This window comes from Galeopterus variegatus, unplaced genomic scaffold (genome assembly GCF_000696425.1).
Source record: "Galeopterus variegatus unplaced genomic scaffold, G_variegatus-3.0.2 Scaffold579, whole genome shotgun sequence".
In the NCBI taxonomy this organism is placed as follows: domain Eukaryota; kingdom Metazoa; phylum Chordata; class Mammalia; order Dermoptera; family Cynocephalidae; genus Galeopterus; species Galeopterus variegatus.
In genome coordinates this window covers 250,725-272,209 of record NW_007726690.1, presented here as the reverse complement: position 1 = coordinate 272,209, position 21,485 = coordinate 250,725, and the positions used below count along the sequence as shown (strand labels likewise).

At 36.3% G+C, this 21,485-nt stretch overlaps 1 protein-coding gene across 1 annotated transcript in view; it reads left to right on the top strand.

Annotated features, from left to right (window-relative positions):
* The window catches only part of IL1RAPL2 (interleukin 1 receptor accessory protein-like 2), a 55,351-nt gene extending 34,495 nt beyond the window's left edge, over positions 1 to 20,856 (top strand). Inside the window, exons 4-6 of the mRNA XM_008570194.1 lie at positions 4,979 to 5,149; positions 18,958 to 19,968; positions 20,542 to 20,856. Coding sequence (XP_008568416.1) covers positions 4,979 to 5,149; positions 18,958 to 19,655 — 869 coding nt within the window. The 3' untranslated portion in view covers positions 19,656 to 19,968; positions 20,542 to 20,856. The remainder of the gene's footprint in view (positions 1 to 4,978; positions 5,150 to 18,957; positions 19,969 to 20,541) is intronic.
* The last annotated feature ends 629 nt before the right edge of the window (positions 20,857 to 21,485 follow it).

The following is a 21,485-nucleotide window of genomic DNA, read 5'->3' as shown; positions in this document are numbered from 1 at the left end:
CTGAGGGTTGCGATCCGTTGCCGGACACGGAAAAAGACAAAAAAAAAAAAAAAAAAGAAAGGAGTTCATGATTTTGTTTTATTTTTATATTCATAGATGTAACATCAGAATTTCTGAGGAATCTTTAATTCTGTTCTTATTGTTACTACTAAGTAAATTATGACATGAGTGGGTTTTAATTGATTTTTATATTTTATTATTTTTTTAGAAGATTTTCACTTCTTTATGTGCTGTTACATTTTATTCTTTTGGGGTGGGTTGACAGTTGTTTTTTTCTTTCAGGATAATTGCTATATTTATCATTAAACAATGCAATATTTTTTGTGGACCTTTTTGTTTTAACAGTATGTTGGAGAAACGCTTTTTGATGAATACATATGTACGCTCATTTTCAAAACTGTGCATTTATTTACCCAACAGTTACAGCAGCACATTTAAAAGTACTACAGACTCTTATTCAGACATATCTTCAAAATGAGAAACTAGGGCCTCTTCCGACCATTACTATATACTCCTATTATATATATGAAAACATGGTCAATTATCCTCGGTTCCTATATACAATAATTAATATTGAAAAAATCTGACTTCTTACCTGTACACATAAAACTAGATGAAGTATGCTTTGAGGAAAATGTCACTGGTTCCCAGGTGCCAAGAAGTGGCTAAAGTATCAAGAAAGGTTAAAGATTTGTTGTCTACATAAAAGAACATGAAAGAGAGGCTCCTGTGAATCATTTGTTTTGAGTCATAATTATAAGGAATTTGTTAATCCTTATAAGAGATAATACACTTTATCAGGTTAATCTACAATAATTAATTACTTTTCTCACCTATATCCAAAAATCCAGACTAACTGATCAGTCATAATTCATATTTGTAATATTAAGTTCATGCTAATATCATAGCATTTTTCAGAGATAAAATATTCGATTTTGAATCTTTATCTCTAACGTGGCCCATGTAGTCAAAGGTGTCCAGAAATATAGAGCATTTTCATTAGAGAGTTGTATTATTGACTTCAAACCCATTGTTTGGGGGGAAAATGCAATATACGGAGAAGGTACTTTGAGTTTTCATTAGGAAGGAGACTTAAAATATTTTATATTACAATATGAAAACTTGGACCTTAAGTACACAACCTCTGTACTAGCTGAATGGAATACTAAGAAGTCAGCAGGTATGGGTTAAGATAAATAAAATAAATTTAATACCCTTTTAGAAATATCCAGTTGCATAATGCCAGATAGCAGCCAGATAATCTGCCAAGTCTTTCATTTTTTTAAAAAATATTTTGACAACTTATAGAAACAACTTAATTTTACCCATATGCTTTTCTTCATGTTTTCTCTTTGGCCATATCTGTAGTGACATTTCCCAAAGGTTCTTATAAAAATGCTTTATTTTTATGAAATAAAATCCATCAAACAAACTTTGACTTCTTAGCCATTTTTTATATAACTCATTTTATTTCAACCCACCAGACAATGATCACTTCATTTATTTGACCTTTCAGTTTTTCAGTACTAAATATTTATTAAGTGCCTACTATGTGGTAGGCACTATGCATGATGCATTTACTTATATTTTCCATCTGGATCAACACTACACACACACACACACACTCACACACCCACATACAAACACACTCAGAGGTACTATAGTAGGCGCTAGTTATATAATTATAATAATCAATAAGGTTGCACAGTCTTTGCACTTTAGCAGCTAAAGGTTTAGCACTATGTTTAGCATAGCTGCAGAAGAACTGGGTTGTAAATAGAAATGGCTTCCTGATGGCAAACAGGATTAAAATTAGATTTAAATACAGGGAAGGACAGGTGTGAAAACAGGAGAATTCTTCCACAGAAGGTTTGGTTTCTCTCATCATAAGTTCTCTCTTCATTAGGAATTGCATACCTATAGTGAACACTGTGCCAGCCCTCCTACTTATAATGCTCTGCCTGTATTGTGCTCTGTTTTCTGGTTCCTCAGATGAGCTTAGTCAGCATGATTTAGCACAGAATGCTGCTCATTAGCCTTGCCTAGAGAAGTCATGTTGCTGAACTGCTTTTCGGTTTTAAAAAAATTTTCAGGCCTTGCTGTTAACCTTATTTGTATCATGTTGTTGCTTTTGCTTTATCCATCTTGCTCCTCTTTGTGAGCAACAGCTGTGGCTATTCATGAGGTTTTCCTGGCTGTCTACATAAGGCTGAAGTGCATTTTATAAACTGGCATCTGCGTCACTGCTGGCTCACTAGCTGGCATCCTAGAGCTTCTGGGACATCTGACATGGTGGCTTTGAGAGCTACTCTGGCCAGCCACCATAATCTCTTCACCTTTAGTTCATCTTAAAGGGACATCACTAAAACCAGAAGCAACCATTTTCCAATGAATGATGTGCTTCTAGAATTCTAGGTAAAATTGATTATCCAGACGTGTTGGTGTTAACACATATCAAAGACATCCACATTCTTTATCATAAGTTGTTTTAGAATATGCAAATATAGAAATACTTTCTAGGGGAATGTCTTTATAGCATTGAACTGTAATATCAGGATAAAGGTAGAGCAAGTAAGGATAGGACCAGGAGTATGTGAGTTTAGGCATGGCTGAAGGACAAATAGCCATAGTCAGGACAAACGATATAACAGGCATTTAGAAGGTCTAGTCAGATGGGTGAAGAAGTCATGTAGCTATTGCAGGTGGCTAGCTCATAGTGGATACTTAACAAATCATTGTAGGAGTAGGTGGGATGCCCTGACTATCTAGAGATACCTGAAGTAAGATTACGAATGAATAATTGAATTAATTAATAAGTAGTTGAATTTAGGGAGGTTTGTGAGGTAGGAAAGTTACCAAAGTCAGAGAAAACAACGGTCTAGTCTGACATAATGGAGTTTGAGTCAGCAACACTATCCACCAAGAACAATGAAATATATTCTGCTCATAGAAATGGAGCTGTTTGTCCTTTGGCCTATTTTATTCTTCCAGCTGTGTATCATCAGCAGTTCTGAGTCCCAGGTGAGTAATTATAGTTGGAGAAAGTCAAGGGCCTGCAGGTGCATCCTGTGCTTGATTGGAACAGGGGCAGAGGTGCTAGGATTACCAGGAGGTTCTTACATTAGCATTGCTTATGAACATTCTCACATCCAAGTGGAGTTTTATGCACAACAGTGGAATGTGCCCAATTTGTAAGCCAATGATCTCCTCAGATATCCACAGCAGTCCTTCATGTGCATCTGCTTCTAGGCAATCAAGTAACCCAACCAAGGTTTATGAAAGCATTTTGCAGCCAGAGGACATACTAAAAAGTATTAACCCTTCCTCCTGGTTTCAGGCACCATTTTAACATAGATAATCAGAGATTCTTTCATGTCAGGGTGGTGAAGACTGGGATCCAACTAGAATTAGAACAACATAATCCTACCTTAGGTATGTCTAGATAGTCAGGGGGTCCCACCTACTCCTACAATAGGGTATCCATATTTCATTGTATGTCTATAGTTTATTACCCCTTCAGCAGGTAGAACAAAATCATTAATGGTGTAGGTAAGCAAGTGGCTGCTTTCGTCAGATTTCTAGCTGTATTCTAATCATCCGTTTTAATGAAAAATAGTGATGTGTTTTAGAAATGAATCCTGAATGCTTACCAGTCTTTCAAAATTATTATTTGCAAGTAATTGGATTTAATATGTACTAATAGTTTCATGAGTCTTTGCTCACTACATTAAATTTTTAAAATAATTTCTCTTTCAACAACATAATTTTGAAAATACCACTATATGAAGTAAGTCAGGCACAGAAAGACAAATACTGCACGATCTCACTCATGTGGAATAAAAAAAAAAGTGGTTCTCATAGAAGTAGAGAGTAGAAAAATGGTTGCTCGTGGCTGGGAGGGGAGAAGGGTGGGGGGCAAGGGAATTGGTGGACTAATGGGTACAAAACTATGCTATCTACCCTAAGTGAATCATTGTGTAGTATATGCATGTATTTAAACAACACACTGTTCACAAATATGAACAAGTAAATGTTAAAAGAAAAAAAAAGAAAGAAAATACCACTATAACTTTTCCAGTGTAGTCCTACTAAAATCTATGGAGACTAATACCTTGGGTAGCTGTATTCACTGACATTTTGTAGAAAAAAAAATGCATGCACATTTTCTCTAAGGAAAGACTGGCTCTGAGCCAATACAGCAAAGGAGGAAAAAAATACACTGACAAAGCACAGTTATCTCCCTGACTAAGTGTGTGAAGGAAAAACCCTAATTTGGCAATACTGGAAGGATGTATATTTCGAAACAATGGCTTCTTTTGGAACTTGTGTCAAATAAGTTGGCCATGGCCTGAACAAGAATAACTGGCAATGCACTTGTATAAAACGCAGCTGCTGTCTCTAATATTTGGTAATGAACTGCTTTTTGTATATGAAGATGACAACACTAACCAACTGGAAGTATGGCATGCGCTGTGAGTACTGTCTCCAGGAGTGAGACTGGATTATTTCAATCTTCCACACTCTTGGTTCCAGTGCCTGTTGGATCTTTTGCACATATTTGTGCAAACAAGGTATAGTCTATGACTAAGTAACAGAGCCAAACCAACTGGCGCATAAAGGGATCAAATCCATGACTTTGGTCTATTTAGTCCTGCATTCAAACACACTGAGTTAATCATTCACACATCACTGAACATCACAAATGTGTATAGTCACCGAAAGTCACAAATAATAATTGTCTTTTATTCTGTCCTAGCTATAGGTGGCCTATTGCATAAGAGTTTCAGATCATGTAATAAGACTGGGTGGTGTTAAATGAACTAGACTTCCTATAACATGGCTTGTGACTTATTGTTTTCCAATTATTAAAGACAGTCACTAATTATAGTGCTTATTTCAGCCTGTTAGTGGTTATAGACTTTTAGTACTTAAAGAGAAGCTGCTAGTACTTCCAACACTTTTGTTCTTTGTATTTAAGACAACAAGGAATATGATGCCTATCTCTCTTACACAAAAGTGGATCAAGATACTTTAGACTGTGACAATCCTGAAGAAGAGCAGTTTGCTCTTGAAATACTGCCAGATGTCCTGGAAAAACACTATGGATATAAACTCTTCATCCCAGAAAGGGACCTGATTCCAAGTGGAAGTAAGTACTTTCGAATTTTGTATTTAAAATGTTCAGTTTCTTTTAGGAAGTTATATAGAGGCTTCAAAACTCAGAGCCAAGTATTTAGACAGTTGTTTTTCACAGGAGATTTTATTGAATTCAAATTTACCCCCAATGCCTGTGTTCTGAATTTTTTGTATCTAAATTTTTTAAAGGTATTCTCACTTGCATTTTGTGCATGGTTTTTAAACTGTGCCTTAATGGTGTTTTCTTTTTTTTATATTGTCTTTGTGTTTTGAGAAAATTATGATACTTTAAAAAAAATCTGTAAAAGTCAGTTAAAGCTTTTTTAATGTACTTGAGTTCCAAAGCTGGTCTTCTGTTGTGCTTCTACTTACACCTGCAATCAGTATCACTAATAACACTAAATCAATGCCTTTCAACCTTGTTATTCATTATGCCTCGTCACTCATTCCCAGATTTATGGGAAAAAATCCAGTTAAAAAGGTATATGAGGCCATTGGGTACAGCACTCGCACTGTATATTTAAATTATTTTCAAGTTCTGGACACTGCAGGCTTGAATGCTACTTTTACGTTATGCTACATATTGAAAGCTACATTTGAGCTTTCAGAATAAATTCAGTTTCAAGTCAAAATCTGTACGTTGTTCCTGTTAATGTTCGGAGTACATACTCATACACAGTAACGTGTAAGAAGAATAAAGAGAAGCCTAAGATATCTGTGCTCCTGGCACTGAAAGAGCTTAAAATGCCATTGAGGGAAGTTAAAAGTGCTAGAATTTATTTGCATATGTGTCTATGTTAATATGCTTAAGAGGAGAAGATTGAACTAGTGACTACAAAAAATGTTAATTTAAACACGTGATAACAAAATTTAAAAAGCTTGTATTTTCAGAACTTGACAGTATATACACATACACTATTTCATTCCTCTTTACAGTAACCCTGTGTTGAGAAAGAACAGGTACTAACCTCCTCATCTGCAAGACAAGCAAAGCCTCAAAGATGTTCAAGATCAGACAGCTGGCAAACAGTGAATCTGGGATTAGAACCCAGATCTGTTTAACTTTGGTTCTTACTCTGCTAGATCATGATGTTCCTCAATACCATTTATTCAGATTATCAGCAGTCCACCATGGTCGCCAAACTGACACGAGACAAATGGAAACAACTAAGTCTTGGTTGTTCATCTCTTTTCTAAGGTTGCATGTATGTCTGGTATGTTTGTGTGTGCACATTAGTGTGCACACTTACACATGCATAGAAAGGAATATAAAAGACAATATATACTGGTCCATTACTTTTGTGCCCCACAAATATAAGAATTCCCCAGGCTCCTTCCCATGGTCCTCCACTCTTTTCTTTCTATAGTTTCCCCCATTTTCATAACTTGAAGTATCATTCTATATTGATCCGTTCCTCAAGGAATATCTGGATACCTCAAAGTCATTTTTTATTCTTCTGTGTTCTTCTTCCAAACCCAGTGTCCCTTGCATATTTTCCATTCTTACTTCTACCATCCTAGTTAGGTCCTAATTACCTCGCTCCTGCAATGTGGATTATCTCTCCACCTTCTTTATCTTTCTTCCCATCTATCTTGCCACACTAATGCCTTGTACACCTCCTTGATCATGTCACTCCCCTGTTAAACAAACTTTAATTATTCATTATTTTCTACAGGATAAAATTCATAACTCTTAGCTAAACACTTCTACAATCTGCTGCCGGGCCAGATTTACCTCCTAAATTTTTCTTCTACCATTTTCCCTAGTTATGCTCCACTCTAGCCAAACTGTGCCTTTGATGTACATTGTGTACCCCTGCAAAGTTTTTGTTGATGTTAGTCTTTTATGCCTTTGCAAATTCTTTCTTTTTTTTTTTTTTTAAAGATGACCGGTAAGGGGATCTTAACCCTTGGCTTGGTGTTGTCAGCACCACGCTCAGGCAGCGAGCCAACCGGCCATCCCTATATGGGATCCGAACCCGTGGTCTTGGTGTTATCAGCACCGCACTCCCCTGAGTGAGCCACGGGCCGGCCCCTTGCCTTTGCAAATTCTATTTATCCTTCTCCATATCACTGCCTCTGTGAGAAGTTCATAATAATCTCTCCAGCCCTAGAGTTTGTGATGCACATTCACTTGTTTGACTATAAATTCTGTACTCCTGTGATATTTTGTAGTGCTTTATAATTTTATGTAGATTTCCGTATATTTACATCCAATCTAGTCAGCAAGATTACAAGCTCCCTGAGGACAGGTACTGTATCTCATGTATCTTCATATCCCCATTGCCATCTAGCAGAAGATTTCTGCTCAGTAGGTGCTTTGTAGATGCTTGTTGATTTTGTTTAAACAGTGCTGGTTTAAGACAAGAAGAAATAATGCAAATGTAATAAATAAGAACTTAAATTTTTGCAGGACAGTATCTGAAAGTCATTTTTTCTTAACAAGGTGAATGTGAAAGCTAGAAGGGAGCTTTCTACCAAAAGAAGAAAAATGTGGGTAATTCATAAGAATAATCTTGGTCCATAGAACAGGCTAATAAATATATTGCTATTTTTTTTTCAGATAGTAAAAGAATAGCTGTAAGAGTTTGATTAATCATTAATGAAAAATTAAAAACTCTCCTCTACTATTTTTGGCCTAATTCATTAGATTTCTATATGTTTTTAAATTTTTACCAAAAACATCTTGTTAAATGTAGAAATTCTATAGCATCTGTTTTTAGAGTGATAATATCCTAAATTGCATTAAGGGAATATCATTACCAAAGTGGAATCTATAACACATGTCACATCATCTTCAGTAGTACTTAATGTGGCGCTGGCCTTTCTGCATTCTTGCATTCCATAATTGTTAACACCACAATGGAAATTCTTTATCAACCCGAACAAGTGACTGAAAAATGTCAGTCTTCATATATGAACACCTCAATATACTTATCTTTCTTCTGAACTGGAAAACAGTGCTTCATGGTTTCGCACATTAGAAAAGAAAATGGGGACAACATGGAACACAGGTTATCCACTTTATCTGAGACTCAGTAGATGACACTTTCTTATTGTGTAATGAAGCAGATACTGTGAGTGGGTGAGAGCAAGACCCAGAAAGCACGGGAATGAGAAGGATGTGTTCCAAAGTTCTGTCCTCCTGGAGTTCCAGTTTGATGACTTGACAGATCAATTGAATCAAACCACTCTGTCAATTTAGCCAGATAGTAGAATATTTTACACTTCATTGAGTCAACTGGTTGTTTGGCTCAATTGATTGAAATCAGTCAGTCGTTTTATTGTACCATAGACAGCCTGAAAGTTTTCTTTGATCATGGAGTATGAGGCTTGTGCAAGCTATAAAATCTCCTTGTTGAAAACTACAAGATTTTAGTTAAGGACTATAAGACACTGCATAAAAGATGATTGGAGGTACTCACCTAGTTTATTTTATTTTATTTTGTCAAAATACAATGTGGTTGATTATTGCGGCCAATTACCGAAACCTCCCTCCCTCCTCCCTCTCCCCTCTCCCTGTTTGCTTGTCATATCAACTTCAAGGAATTGTAGTTGTTATGTCTTCTTCCCCCCCACCCTGGTTATTTTGTGTGTATTTATTTATTTATTTTTAGCTCCCACAAATAAGTGAGAACATGTGATATTTCTCTTTCTGTGCCTGACTTGTTTCACTTAATATAATTCTCTCTATGTCCATCCATGTCATTGCAAATGGTAGTATTTCATTCTTTTTTTAGCAGAGTAGTATTCCATTGTGTAGATATACCACATTTTCCTTATCCACTTATCTGATGATGGACGGGCTGGTTCCATCTCTAAACTATTGTAAAGAGTGCTGCAACGAAGAGTGGAGAATAGGTGTACCTTCAACTTGATGATTTCCATTCCTCTGGGTATATTCCCAGCAGTGGAATAGCTGTGTCGTACAGTAGATCTATCTGCAATTGTTTGAGGAACCTCCATACTATTTTCCATAGAGTCTGCACCATTTTGCAGTCCAACAAAAATGTATGAGAGTTCCTTTTTCTCCACAACCTTGCTAGCATTTATCATTCACAGTCTTTTGGAAATTACCCATCCTAACTGGGGTGAGATGGTATCTCAGTGTGGTTTTGATTTGCATTTCCCAAATGCTGAGTGATGTTGAGCATTTTTTCATATGTCTGTTGGCCATTTGAATATCTTCTTGTAAGAAATGCCTATTTAGCTCTTATGCCCATTTTTTAATTGGGTTGCTTGTTTTTTTCTTGTAAAGTTGTTTGAGTTCCTTATATATTCTGGATATTAATCCTTTGTCAGATGTATATTTTGCAAATATTTTCTCCCACTCTGTTGGCTGTCTTTTAGCTCTGTTAATTGTTTCTTTTGCTGTGCAGAAGCTTTTTAGTTTGATATAGTCCCATTTGTTTATTTTTCCTTTGGTTGCCCGTGCTTTTGGGGTCATATTCATGAAGTCTGTGCCCAGCCCTATTTGCTGAAACGTTTCTCCTATGTTTTCTTTAATAAGTTTTATTGTTGCGGGGTGTATATTTAAATCCTTGATCCATTTTGAGTTGATTTTAGTACATGGTGAGAGATATGGGTCTAGTTTCAATCTCCTGCAAATGGATAACCAGTTATCCCAGCACCCTTTGCTGAAGAGGGAGTCCCGACCCCAGTGAATAGACTTGATACCTTTGTCGAAGATCAAATGGCAGTAAGTACGTGGGTTGATTTCTGGGTGCTCTATTCTATTCCATTGATCAGTGTCTCGTCCAGTCCTACTTCCTGAAGTGTTTCTCCTATGTTTTCTTTAAGAAGTTTTATTATTTCAGGGTGTATATTTAATTCTTTTATCCATTACCTTGACATTTAAAAGAATTCTACATAAAAAAATAAAATAAAATAAAAACACCAAGACAATATCGTCAGGATGGTAGAGATTTTATAATCCACAGAAGACAATTTTAATTTTCTTTTTAAGGTTGTACAACCATCAGACTGAGCAGGGGCTTGGATCTTGGGTCCTCAATGGTGCACAAGAAGATTCCTTTTACACATAAGCCATTTGGGACAATTATGCAGTTTTTAGATGCAACCACTGGAGGGTGTTTGATTTTAATCCTTCCTTCCTGAATGAGGAAATTCATGTTCTCTGAATTTTGATTTGCTAGTGTAACCTGCAGAGGTTCTTAAAAAGGCCCTTTGACAATTTTTCTTTTCCATCAACATTTCAGAGTTAGCTGAGTAGTCACCATGTCACGATTAACGAGTTTTTCCTTGGCATTTTTAGCACGCATTCAGGAAGTCGATGAAGTATATGAATAATATACTTGATTTAGACATGAATGACAGAGTAGAACATTTTGGACTTGGTGTATGTGTGTTATTAAAGACGCTTCTGTGGTCTGTATTTTCAGCCATTGGTACAGATTTAACAGGTTATGCTATATAAATATAGACAAATTCCTCGGGGGGGAAAACCTAGTTGCAATATTATAAGCTGTGTTTGTCCCTCACATCTCATTTAAAACAAGTTGACCTAAGACTACTCCTAACTCCAAAAACTAGCAATGAGGCCTTTGAGGACTATAAAAGCAGATTTCATAAGATCATTATTGATCTATGACAATAATTTTCTGTGAATCAAATTAATGAAGTCTATGACACAAACTCATCCATGTTTACTATCTTCACTTTTCATATATCCTCAGTTTCTTTTTTTGCCACTCTTATGGCATTCCAGCTGAACCTCATTGACACACAAACCTTTCCAATGTACACAGCTTCAACAGTATATGAAAATCAATTTCTTTCTCTCCCTGTCTCTCTCTCCCCCTCTCTCTCATATCACCTCAGAAAGCTTCAATACAAAGATTTCACTTTCCAAGGTGAGCTGGAGGTATCTGTACCTTTCTCACATTCCTTACTAGGGAAATGTTGTCCTTTGGCCATCATCACCAACAGAGATTTGGAGCTTTGATGCAAATATTTTTCCTAAATGCTGAAACTAAGTTTTCAGATCTGGACATTATTTTCCTGGCAGTGACTACCTTTCCATTCTTGAGCCTGTGGCCAGGATCTTCTTTATGTTTTCTCAGGTTGGGTGCCTAAATGTGGCAAGAATTCCTACTTTCCAGTAAAAGTTTGGTCTGTCTCTTCCCAGACTAGAAACATCTGTCCCTGAGAACAGTAAAAGCAACTTTGTTGCCAACAGGCATCTGAATGTCAGAAGTGACAGGCAACCAAAAGAAAGCCAGATAGAAAACACCCTACTCAAACTGCCTAGAGACACAAACTTGAGAAGTAGAGATTTTCTCACCCCTGCAGCTGCTGGGTTTTGTGGTGTAAAGTACTCTACACAGAGCACATTGTGTTCATGGGGCCTAGTGGCTCCTTGAGGAATGAACAGATGTGCTCTAAAGCTGACATGTGACCAACAGAACCCAGCTGTGCAGCTGAGATCCTGAGATGGGGGACATTTTTGGACAAGTACCATTTAGGCTCTTGGGCCTGTCTTATCTCAGTGTTTCTGCAGAGATTAAAAAACATAAAAATATAAAAGGTTATTGAATCAGGCTGAGGACCACTGGTCAGATGGAGAAAATAGCATTCTAAGACTAAAAGTAGGAACAACCCAATCCTATACTCTTTTTTTTCCTTTAAGAAAAATCAAGTAATTGATTTTTGTGTCCATACAATGTATATTGTGAAGTTAAAATAAATAAATAAAAGAACATAAACTCCAAGAGTACAGGGGCTTTGTTATTAATGCTGTAATTCTAGGGCCTAGAACAGTACCTGTCATGTAAAAGGTACCAAGTAAAAATTTGTGAAATGAATTAATGAATGCTTTATCTTCCAAAAAAACAGAAAAATCAAGTAAATTGCTTAAGAGCACATATGTAATATTTATTAACAATTATTAATTGAGCCAGTTCTGGCTCAAGCTTTAGAAAAAGCTATAGATGTCTAAGTGGACTTTGAAGAGGAAAAAAACATCATTCTAAGGCTTTAACTTCAATTTCCCTTTCTATTCATAGGAAGACTATGGTGATCTCTATGTGAGTAATTCATGCATGATTGCACCAGAGAAAGACATCAGTGAGCTAAAAGATGTCTATTGAAATTATATTTATGAATTTGGCCTCAAGTATCAAATTGTCTTTCCATTTGTTTTCATGCACAATTTTTCATGAGTTTCTCTAACTCAAGAATCCTAGGATGCCTTCAGTAATTTAAAGAAAAATTGTAATGTCTGATTACATTCTCATATTTGACAGACTTTCCTCACTAGTTTTATCTTCAGTTCCTTAATACTTAGTACTAGCCATGTGATTGCGCTGACAATGAAATGACAAATGACTGGAGAATACATCTGGTGTCAGATGATCCCTAGCCACTTTTGAAGTGAGGCATGCAAAAAACATTTTTGTACATAGATTGTAAGTATTCATTGCCAATAGTTCCTCTAATAGCCGAACGGATTGGAAGCCATTCAAGTAAGTTGTCCTTGGAGAGTAATAAAATCCTTTTCCAGGCAATCTGATGTCTATGACCTAAAAAGTGTAAGGCAGGGGTGACATGCACAATCATGGAAATTTAACACATTATGTGAAATTTACTCAAATGGAATAAAATTAGATGTGTCCACCATCTCATTCATGTTAGAGTCAGGAGAGAGGGAACTGTACTCCAGTGTGCCCAGAAATGTACTGAGGTCAATGGACTTAGGTTTCTCATTAAAGTTTGAGGGAGAGGTTAGAATCCATGGTGTAGAATTTCATGAAGAAATCTACAGTTTGGGTGGTACAAAAAAAAAAAAAAAAAAGCATAGTAGAAGACCAGGATAAAATTATCTTAACTACTGAAGAAAACACAGAAAAGACTATACAAGGAGCAAGTAACTTTGTTCCATATTCAGTAAGGTTGCACTAGTAGGTATTTACATCTACAAGCTTCTAAAGCTTGAGGTAAAGGTAGAAAAGAGGAGGGGGAGAACATTTTGCAGACTCTCCTTCTTTTCTATTCTACACTTTATCTTTCTTTTAATATTCTCTGAATGTGTCCCATTACCTACCTCTACTCTCCATGAAAAAGTGAAAGGAGAAGAGAAAAAAGAGAGATATGTGAGCAGCATTCCAGAATGGATTCTTCCCACTGTCATGCTTCCCCACCCACCCACACATGAAACGCAAAGGCATAAGTAAGTGACTCATTACCAGAAATGTAGCTTCCAATGTCAGAACTGCAAATAAATCAAGTTCCCTCTAATCACGACGTCTCAGCAAATCCATGTTAACGGTTAATCCATCTACTGATCAGAATTAATTAGGACCCTCATACTAGCCAATAGAGAACAAAACTCCTCCCTAAGAAATTTAGCCCAGCTAACTATTTGTAAATTATCAAACCAAGGTCTTCAGAAAGGAGGTGGGGAAGTTAGAAATCCCCCTACACACACACCTGGCTAAATCAAAATTGCATAGCCTCAGTCTCCATGGTAGACAACAGAGACAGAATTTTATGTCTGCCAGAGGCAGAATCAAGACCCAAAAGCTCTAGCAACATCAACCAAGATAGTTAACCTGTGTAACTCTTCTGATAGTATGTAGCATGATTATTTAAAACCCAGATAGCATTTTCAGTGAGACTACATTATAAAGTACTTTGCTGTGAGCCATTAGTTATACAAAAGGTCTAATAATTTTTTCCCAAATACATAGTTGTAAATAATACATTTTTGATACATGAGAAATCTATTCAGGCTTGATTTTAAGTCTTCCTATATTAGCGTGTACATTTTATAAATATTCTTGATAGCTATCAATTAGCTAATGTGCATCAAAAATTAATGGAGTATTGTTTTGATGCAACCTGTCTCACTTTAATGATGTGTCTTTTTAACTAATAGCTGCCGTATGTAGCTGTGGGCTTAAGCATATCAAACTACTATTATTTGAATCTGGCGAACTAATAATCATGCCTTTGTCTGTAGGATAAGTATTTGTCTTTTAACTTGTTAAAAAATATGCTGCATGCCCCTGATAATGACTTTTACATAAGTGGAAGTGTCAACACAAAAAAAAATTTACAAAGATCTAATTCATTAGTTTGTGAAACCAGATGGTTAGTAGTCAGTAGCAAGACCACATACTTCATGAATATAGAGAGTTTTTTCTCCTTTGTCCTTCTGCCTACATCTGTAGCAGACTAAGCCTCAGAACGAGGAGAGTACTGTGAGATCTTTTGGAAAAGTATACACATCCATTAGAATCAAGTTGGGGGAGGGGCTGCCATTCGTCCTACTTCCCTTTATTTGTCTATTTCCTCCCTCAGTTTGCTTTTTTGCTATGTTAATAAGTGGAATAATTTATTTTCAAGTCACTTTTCTATTCAACCCTACTCCCCTTCTAATTGCACTAGAATTTTGTTTTATACAACTGCCCCTGAAAGAGATTTTAAAATTGAATTTGCTCTGTTTTTAATAAGGCTTTAGGTAGTCACTTTCCTTATTTCCTACAAATACTGATGCTTTCGGCATAAGCTTTATTTTTCTAATAGGTACACATCCCAAGGACAGTTTAGTGACAATACATTTTCTTCTAGAATATTTTCCTAACTCTCTGTCAACTCCCAACACAGACAAAAGGCAAAATTTCCTTGCATTTGCACCTATAATGTGAAAAATGAATTTATAACAAGCACTCCTATCAAAACTATATTCAAGGGGATTTTTTTTTCTTTATCAATTGTGAAGATCACAAATAGATTAAATTGGCTTTAATTGGCTTCGTCTCACGTCTGATAATCTGCTGTGGTTTTATAGACTTGTCCATAAAACGTGACTATCAGATACATTCCCCCTTTCGTCTTTTCTGTCATCAGAAGTTACATCAAATCAAAATTTGCAAAGAAATGACTTAGTGACCTTTTATATAAAGGATATATTTTATATTTTTATGTGAAAATAGAGTCTTTTAAGGGATTCCTGCTATTCAGTTGCTAAATTTGCCTGAATAATGTGCTGTGGATTTAGGGATTTTTTTTTAAACATTTCTTTATTATCTCTTTGTGGTCACAAGCTTTTAAAAACGTTTTCTGAAGGTTTCTATAATGTCTCCCACAAAACCACAGCCCTACCAGGGCAAACCCCACTGCCTGTCAGGGCCTATGCTAACTATGGACCAAGCAATGTATTAACTTGATACCTGTTTCTGCTAAGTTTATTTGGAACTTTTCCAAACCTAACCACCCTGCTTGGTCTTTAATTCAGGGGTGGCAAACCCTCTCTGTAAAGGTCCAAATAGTAAATATTTTAGGCTTTGTGGCTCATATATGGTCTCTGTTGTGTCATATTCATTCTATTTTTCTCCTCCTGTTCTTCATGTCACAACTCTTTAAAATGTAAAAAGTAATTCCTAGCTTATAGTCTATACAAAAACAAGATGTGGGCCTATTTGATCAGGTTCCAAATCACAGTCATTGGATGCAGACATGCAACCCTGGAGTGTGTGGGGGGGGGATTATTTGGGGCACTTGCTTTATATAAGTCAGCAACAAACTCCCTAGCTAAAGATTAGCAAGTAAAAAAAAAAAATGAATTCTACCAGTTTGATCTATTCCTCGTTTACTTATATTTTCCATCATGGCTAGGTTCTTGATTTTTTCCCAAAGAAAAAGAGAAAGAAAGAAAAGATTTAAGAAGGGGGAAAGGAAGGAGGCAGAGGGAGATAGAGAGAGGAAAGAAGAGGAAGAAAGGGAAAGCCAAAAAAAATAGAAATAAAGCAGAGAGAGAGAAAAAAAGGAGAAAGGACAGAAAAAGAAAACAGGAAGGGAGAAAGAGGTAAAGAGGGAGAAAGGGGGAAGAAAAAGAGAGAAAAACAGAGTGAGCCAGTATATGGAAGCAGGAGCACAGTCTCTCCTTTTCCTTAGGGCCAGGCAGCTCTTAGAGGCACCTCCCCAGCTCCTTTCAAACATCGAGGCTGCTGCCCAGCTACTGATCACCATCCCAAGAAGTGAAATGTGGGCTTCACATCTGAAAACTTCCACTTGGTTATTCACCAAGTGAAATGGAACACGAGATTCAGGGCCCAAGCAAATGGCTAATGTTTTCTTTGGGACACATGGGCTATGTCTACCCAGGGAAAACTTTGATGTACTGACTGACTCCAGAGCATATGATTAATGTATATATAGGGCAAACCAGGATAATTCAGACCTTTTTTCTTCCACAGGAGGTTTTCGGCCGGAATTATCTGGATGGTTGCCTCAACTCTCCACTAGCCTTTGCCAGGATAAGCACGGCTAGTGTAGTATGCAAGTGACAGGGACCACTCCCTCTCTCCAAGGTTCCCTTCAACACCCACACCCTGGGCAGCTGAGCATAGTGCGATCTGTCCTGACATGCATTCCTTCTGGGGGCAAATGTAAATTCTCTCTAATGAGTCTCTGAGAAGCCCCAAAAGCCCTAAATATTGCATTCTGCTTAGCTGTCAAATATAATAGACGGGTGGAAGAGAACCATACTATAGGGGGAAAAAAGTCACCCTGTTTCCTTCCCCATCCCAGAAAGAGGTTAGGAAAGCCAAAGCCCATGAGATCCCAATCAAATTAATTAGTATTATGTATATAGTTTCTCTTACAACTGCAGACAACTGTGCTATAATTTTTTTTAAGTAGAGATATGCATAAATAAAGCCTTTGTTTTTAAAATCATAGTTTAAAAGCACATTTACATTACATCCCAAAACATACAAATAGTGTTCCTAGAGGTGACAGAATGCTCCTGACAGGGTTTGTACTTATCAATTTTAAAAAATTAAATTGCAAGCTGCAATTAATGAGAGAAAAATACTACTCAAGATAACCCCTTGGTTAATGATTTTGTAAAGAATATTTCTATAAAATTAACAGCTCACAATTTATTTGGTAAAACTATTTTCATGGACTCCTGCACTGATAGCATGATTGTGTGTTTGGGTTTTGTTCTGTTTTGTTTTGAAGGAAAGGTGAAAAGAATGGGAAAGATGCATGATAGTTTATTTTACTGTATCTTACAGATCCAACTTCTATTGATGAAGCTTTCCACATAACTTCTTTCTTTTTGGGAGCAGAAAGAAAGGAAGAAAATGAAGAGTCAGAACTGTTGATACATTGGGATAATATTTTTCCACTCTATTGAAACCTCCTGCCTTTCCTTCCATTCCGTTTTACCAATTATCTAAGTGATAATTATAGAGTGATAGTTTCCCCATTGCTACTTGTGTGGTGTTTTTTGTTTTATTTTGTTGTGTTTTTGCAGATTTCACTGCTGACTTTTTCCCCTTGAATACGTAATCTCTAAAATAAAACATTAAAAATCCTTAAGAATTTCCCTCCTGAGTTAAAAACTGCCTTATCTCCTCAGATACAGCCGTAACTACTGCATGAAAAGTCCTAAAATGTATCACATCAAAACCAAAACAGCAGTAACAACAAATTGTTAAATCGGCAATTCTATGTGTTATCTCTTAAAAAGCTTTTTGTTTATCTGTAGGGTGTGTCGAAAGTTTGCTCATTTTCACTTGTGGAAGTTTTCTTGTTGCCAAGTGGTGGGGAAAAAAAACCCTGGAAAAGAGAGATCATCTGTAAAATATACATCTGTAAAATAAGTTTCTTTTCAAATGGCTTGTACCTGGCCGTTTGGTGCCCCCACACTATGTGCTGAATGCAACTCCTTGAAAGCAGTCTGTAACCTTGGGCAGATCCACAGTAACAAATGTTGCTATCCTTTTGTAAGCACTGCTTCTGCTGGAGGGCATTGTACATTAGACAAGGCCTTGTGCTCTGCTTAGTAAAGACAGCTCTCTGGTACGGCACCTGTGTCCAAGTCCCCATTTGTTAACACGTGTGTGTTTCCCTTTTTGGCAGATAAGACTTTGGGAAGCATGATTGCAAAGGAATTATTCCGTGGGATAAACAAATCTAGAGTTAGTTGAGTGTTTTTATACCATGAAAGAGCCATAACATATTCACCTCCCTTTCAGAATTGCTCCACAAAGTAGGGCAAAGACTTACTTCTCAACTGATAGATTCCATCTCCTTCACCATTCATTCTGCATCATCCCCCATGTACAACTCTACCCTACACTTTCCCTTGGAACAAAAAGCAGCTGGTTCAAATTAAACTTATGAGCACAGACCACTTCCCTGTCTTTAGGTTTGAAGGGGAAAATGGAGAACCTGAGGTTACAAATGACAGAAGGTATTCTGAGAAACAAGCTGACTATGATTCTAGAAGAGATTTAGAAGTTCTCTCTCAAGTAGTTAGTATACATAGCCCAACTACTTGTTTAGTAGATGAAAACTCGGGGCCATATTTTTTTTGTCAATTAAAAATAAATAATATTTATATAAAAGAAAGAAAACTAAGGTGGAAAAGCAAACCTAACTCATAAATACACTAGCCCTACATTTATTAAAAGGCTCTGTTTCTCTTTTCATTGACCCGTTGATTGCTTGTTTTTAGAGTACTAGCCTGGAAGCCCACCTTAAATTAAATGATTAAATAAATAAAAATCACTGAAATACACCTAAGCTCTGAAGAACTGTTTATGTTAGCCAACAGAACACTGTAAGTAATGATGAGGGAAAAGAAAATAAAATTTTTAAACATTTGGTGTTTAAATTTTCTTATTTTTAAGGAAATCAGTTTCCTGAAAGTGATTTTTTCAAGAAAAGAAAATGCGATGGACTTTAGTGAAAGACTGGATCTTTGCTATGCTAGAGTGAAAACCTGATATTTTAAAGACTGGCAATGTCTTTGTTTTACTCTTTCTCTCTTTCTGTGATTTGTAGCATACATTGAAGATCTCACAAGATGTGTTGAACAAAGCAGAAGACTTATTATCGTGCTAACTCCAAACTATATTCTCAGAAGGGGATGGAGTATTTTCGAGCTGGAAAGCAGACTCCATAACATGCTAGTCAGTGGAGAAATCAAAGTGATTTTGATTGAGTGTACAGAATTAAAAGGGAAGGTGAATTACCAGGAAGTGGAATCACTAAAGCGCAGCATCAAACTTCTGTCCCTGATCAAGTGGAAGGGATCCAAAAGCAGCAAATTAAATTCTACATTTTGGAAGCACTTAGTATATGAAATGCCCATCAAGAAGAAAGAAATGTTATCTCAGTGTAATGTTCTGGACTCTGCAGAGCAAGGACTTTTTGGAGAACTCCAGCCTGCACCCTCTATTGCCTTGACCAGTACCTCAGCCACTCTGGTGTCATCTCAAGCTGATGTCACTGATTTCCACCATTCAGATTCAATGCAAATGAGGCACTGTTGCAGAGGTTATAAACACGAGATGCCAGCTACCTCCTTGCCAGTACCTTCCTTAGCCAACCACCACACTTATTGTAACCTGCCTCTGACACTACTCAATGGACAGCTACCCCTTAATGATACCCTGAAAGATACCCAGGAATTTCATAGAAACAGTTCCTTGCTGCCTTTATCATCCAAAGAGCTTAGCTTCACCAGTGATATTTGGTAGTGAAAAGCCTGAATTGTTCTGAACAGCTATATGAACATACAAAATTTCTGCTATACCAAGCATAAACTGCGCCTAATAACATTGAGGTGCTGAAAAAGCATTTGAAGAAAAAGGCACAGAAATTGCTTTTGTACTTAAATATTCTTGTTTACGTTTCAAGAATAGTGGGAGGAAAGAAGGATATGCTTTTGTAGTATGGCACCTTGTTCTGATGTACAGTTTTGATTTCTTCCTGAAAAAAATAAATAAATAAATAAAGTCCTGTTATTTTAGAGTAGGCTTTATGATACCACGGATACTACAAATTTGGTAGGTAAGTTGTCTTCCCCATATTTATTAATATTTCAGTATTTACATGTTTTTTGAAATAAGGAAAACAAAAAGACTAATTGAATTTGAAAATTCTGAATTAAGTTTAAGAGGAAAAGTAAACTTCTATCGAGTAACGGAAAAATCAGGAATTATCAAGAAAGAAATTTTGAGGCACTCCAACAGGAAGATTGTTTGTAGAGGAAGATGAGTTGAGAAAAAATGTGATTGAAACTTTTATAACTGCTTCAACATCATGGACAACTTCTGTAGACTAAATCAACAGGTCATAACAGCTTTTAGTTTCATTAGGGAAGCACGTCTTCTATAGGCAAAATAATAGGTAGGTAAACAATGTGCATTTCTTAAGCAAATGAATAGATAGGCTGTGCATTCTTTTAGGATGATTTTGAACAATGCTGTGGCTCTCTAGCATATTTCAAAAGTTTTACAACTTTGAAAACACATTTTAAAGTGCATATTTTATTGTTTGCTAACAAATTCACATTTGGAAGTTTTTCCCAAATGGTCTCCTGACCTATACAAAAATGTGGACATCTTTCTACTTTTTTTTCAGCATCGTTGGAGTTTGAATTTAAATACATATTGACTGCAAGTGTCAGCTATTGAAAAAAAAGTAATACAACAGTATTCACAGATGAAGTGCTAAATGATTCAAGTCTACTAGTGGTAGAGCAGCAATTGCAGAGATTCTCATCTACAATATAGTTGTGAAGCAGACTATTCTATAAATACATAGTATCTGATTGGCCATGTGTGCAAGGCTTCTGCAGGAGTATCTCTATTCCCAGTGCTTCTAAGAGTATGTTTAATAGACTAAACTTCTTCACCCTCACATAGTGACTATGACTGTATTATACCAGAAAATCCCCGTCAATAATCTAAGATATTGCCTATTTGCTATATTTATTGTGGATTACTACTTTATGTTCTTTCCAATTAATCAAATTTGGTGTGCTCTCCACCTAGACACCTGTGGGGGTCAATTGTTCAGTTTGATTCTGGCATTTAGCAATGGTTCTCAAATCATGTTCTTGGACAAATATAAACAAAGACAAGTGTACACAGTGTGTAAAAATACAGAATTGGTCCATCCCTTGTAGTTGTGATACCCAAATGTATAAGAGAACACTAGATAATATGCTTTATTTCTTGCAACCCCTTTTCTGTATTGATTCTCTGTGAGCCATGAGTTTTGCTCATAGTACTTGTTTCTCTGTTACTTTTCTGTATCCAGCCATTCAGAAAATCCATTATGCACCAACAGTATGTGAAAGCTTAGCAGTGATACATATTCATTTCACAACAGGACAATTAGCTCTTCTTTGAAAAGTCCTGTTCAACTTATGTCGGTGTTTCATAGATGTAATTTTTATTGAGAAAGGTGATTTTGCTTCTGTAAAAGCTATAGGTATTTTAAAATGGAAATTTATCAATTCTGAACTGTTTTCTAAGTACTGTAAAGTTGTATTTACTCTAGTTGTTCTGTACTGCTATGTG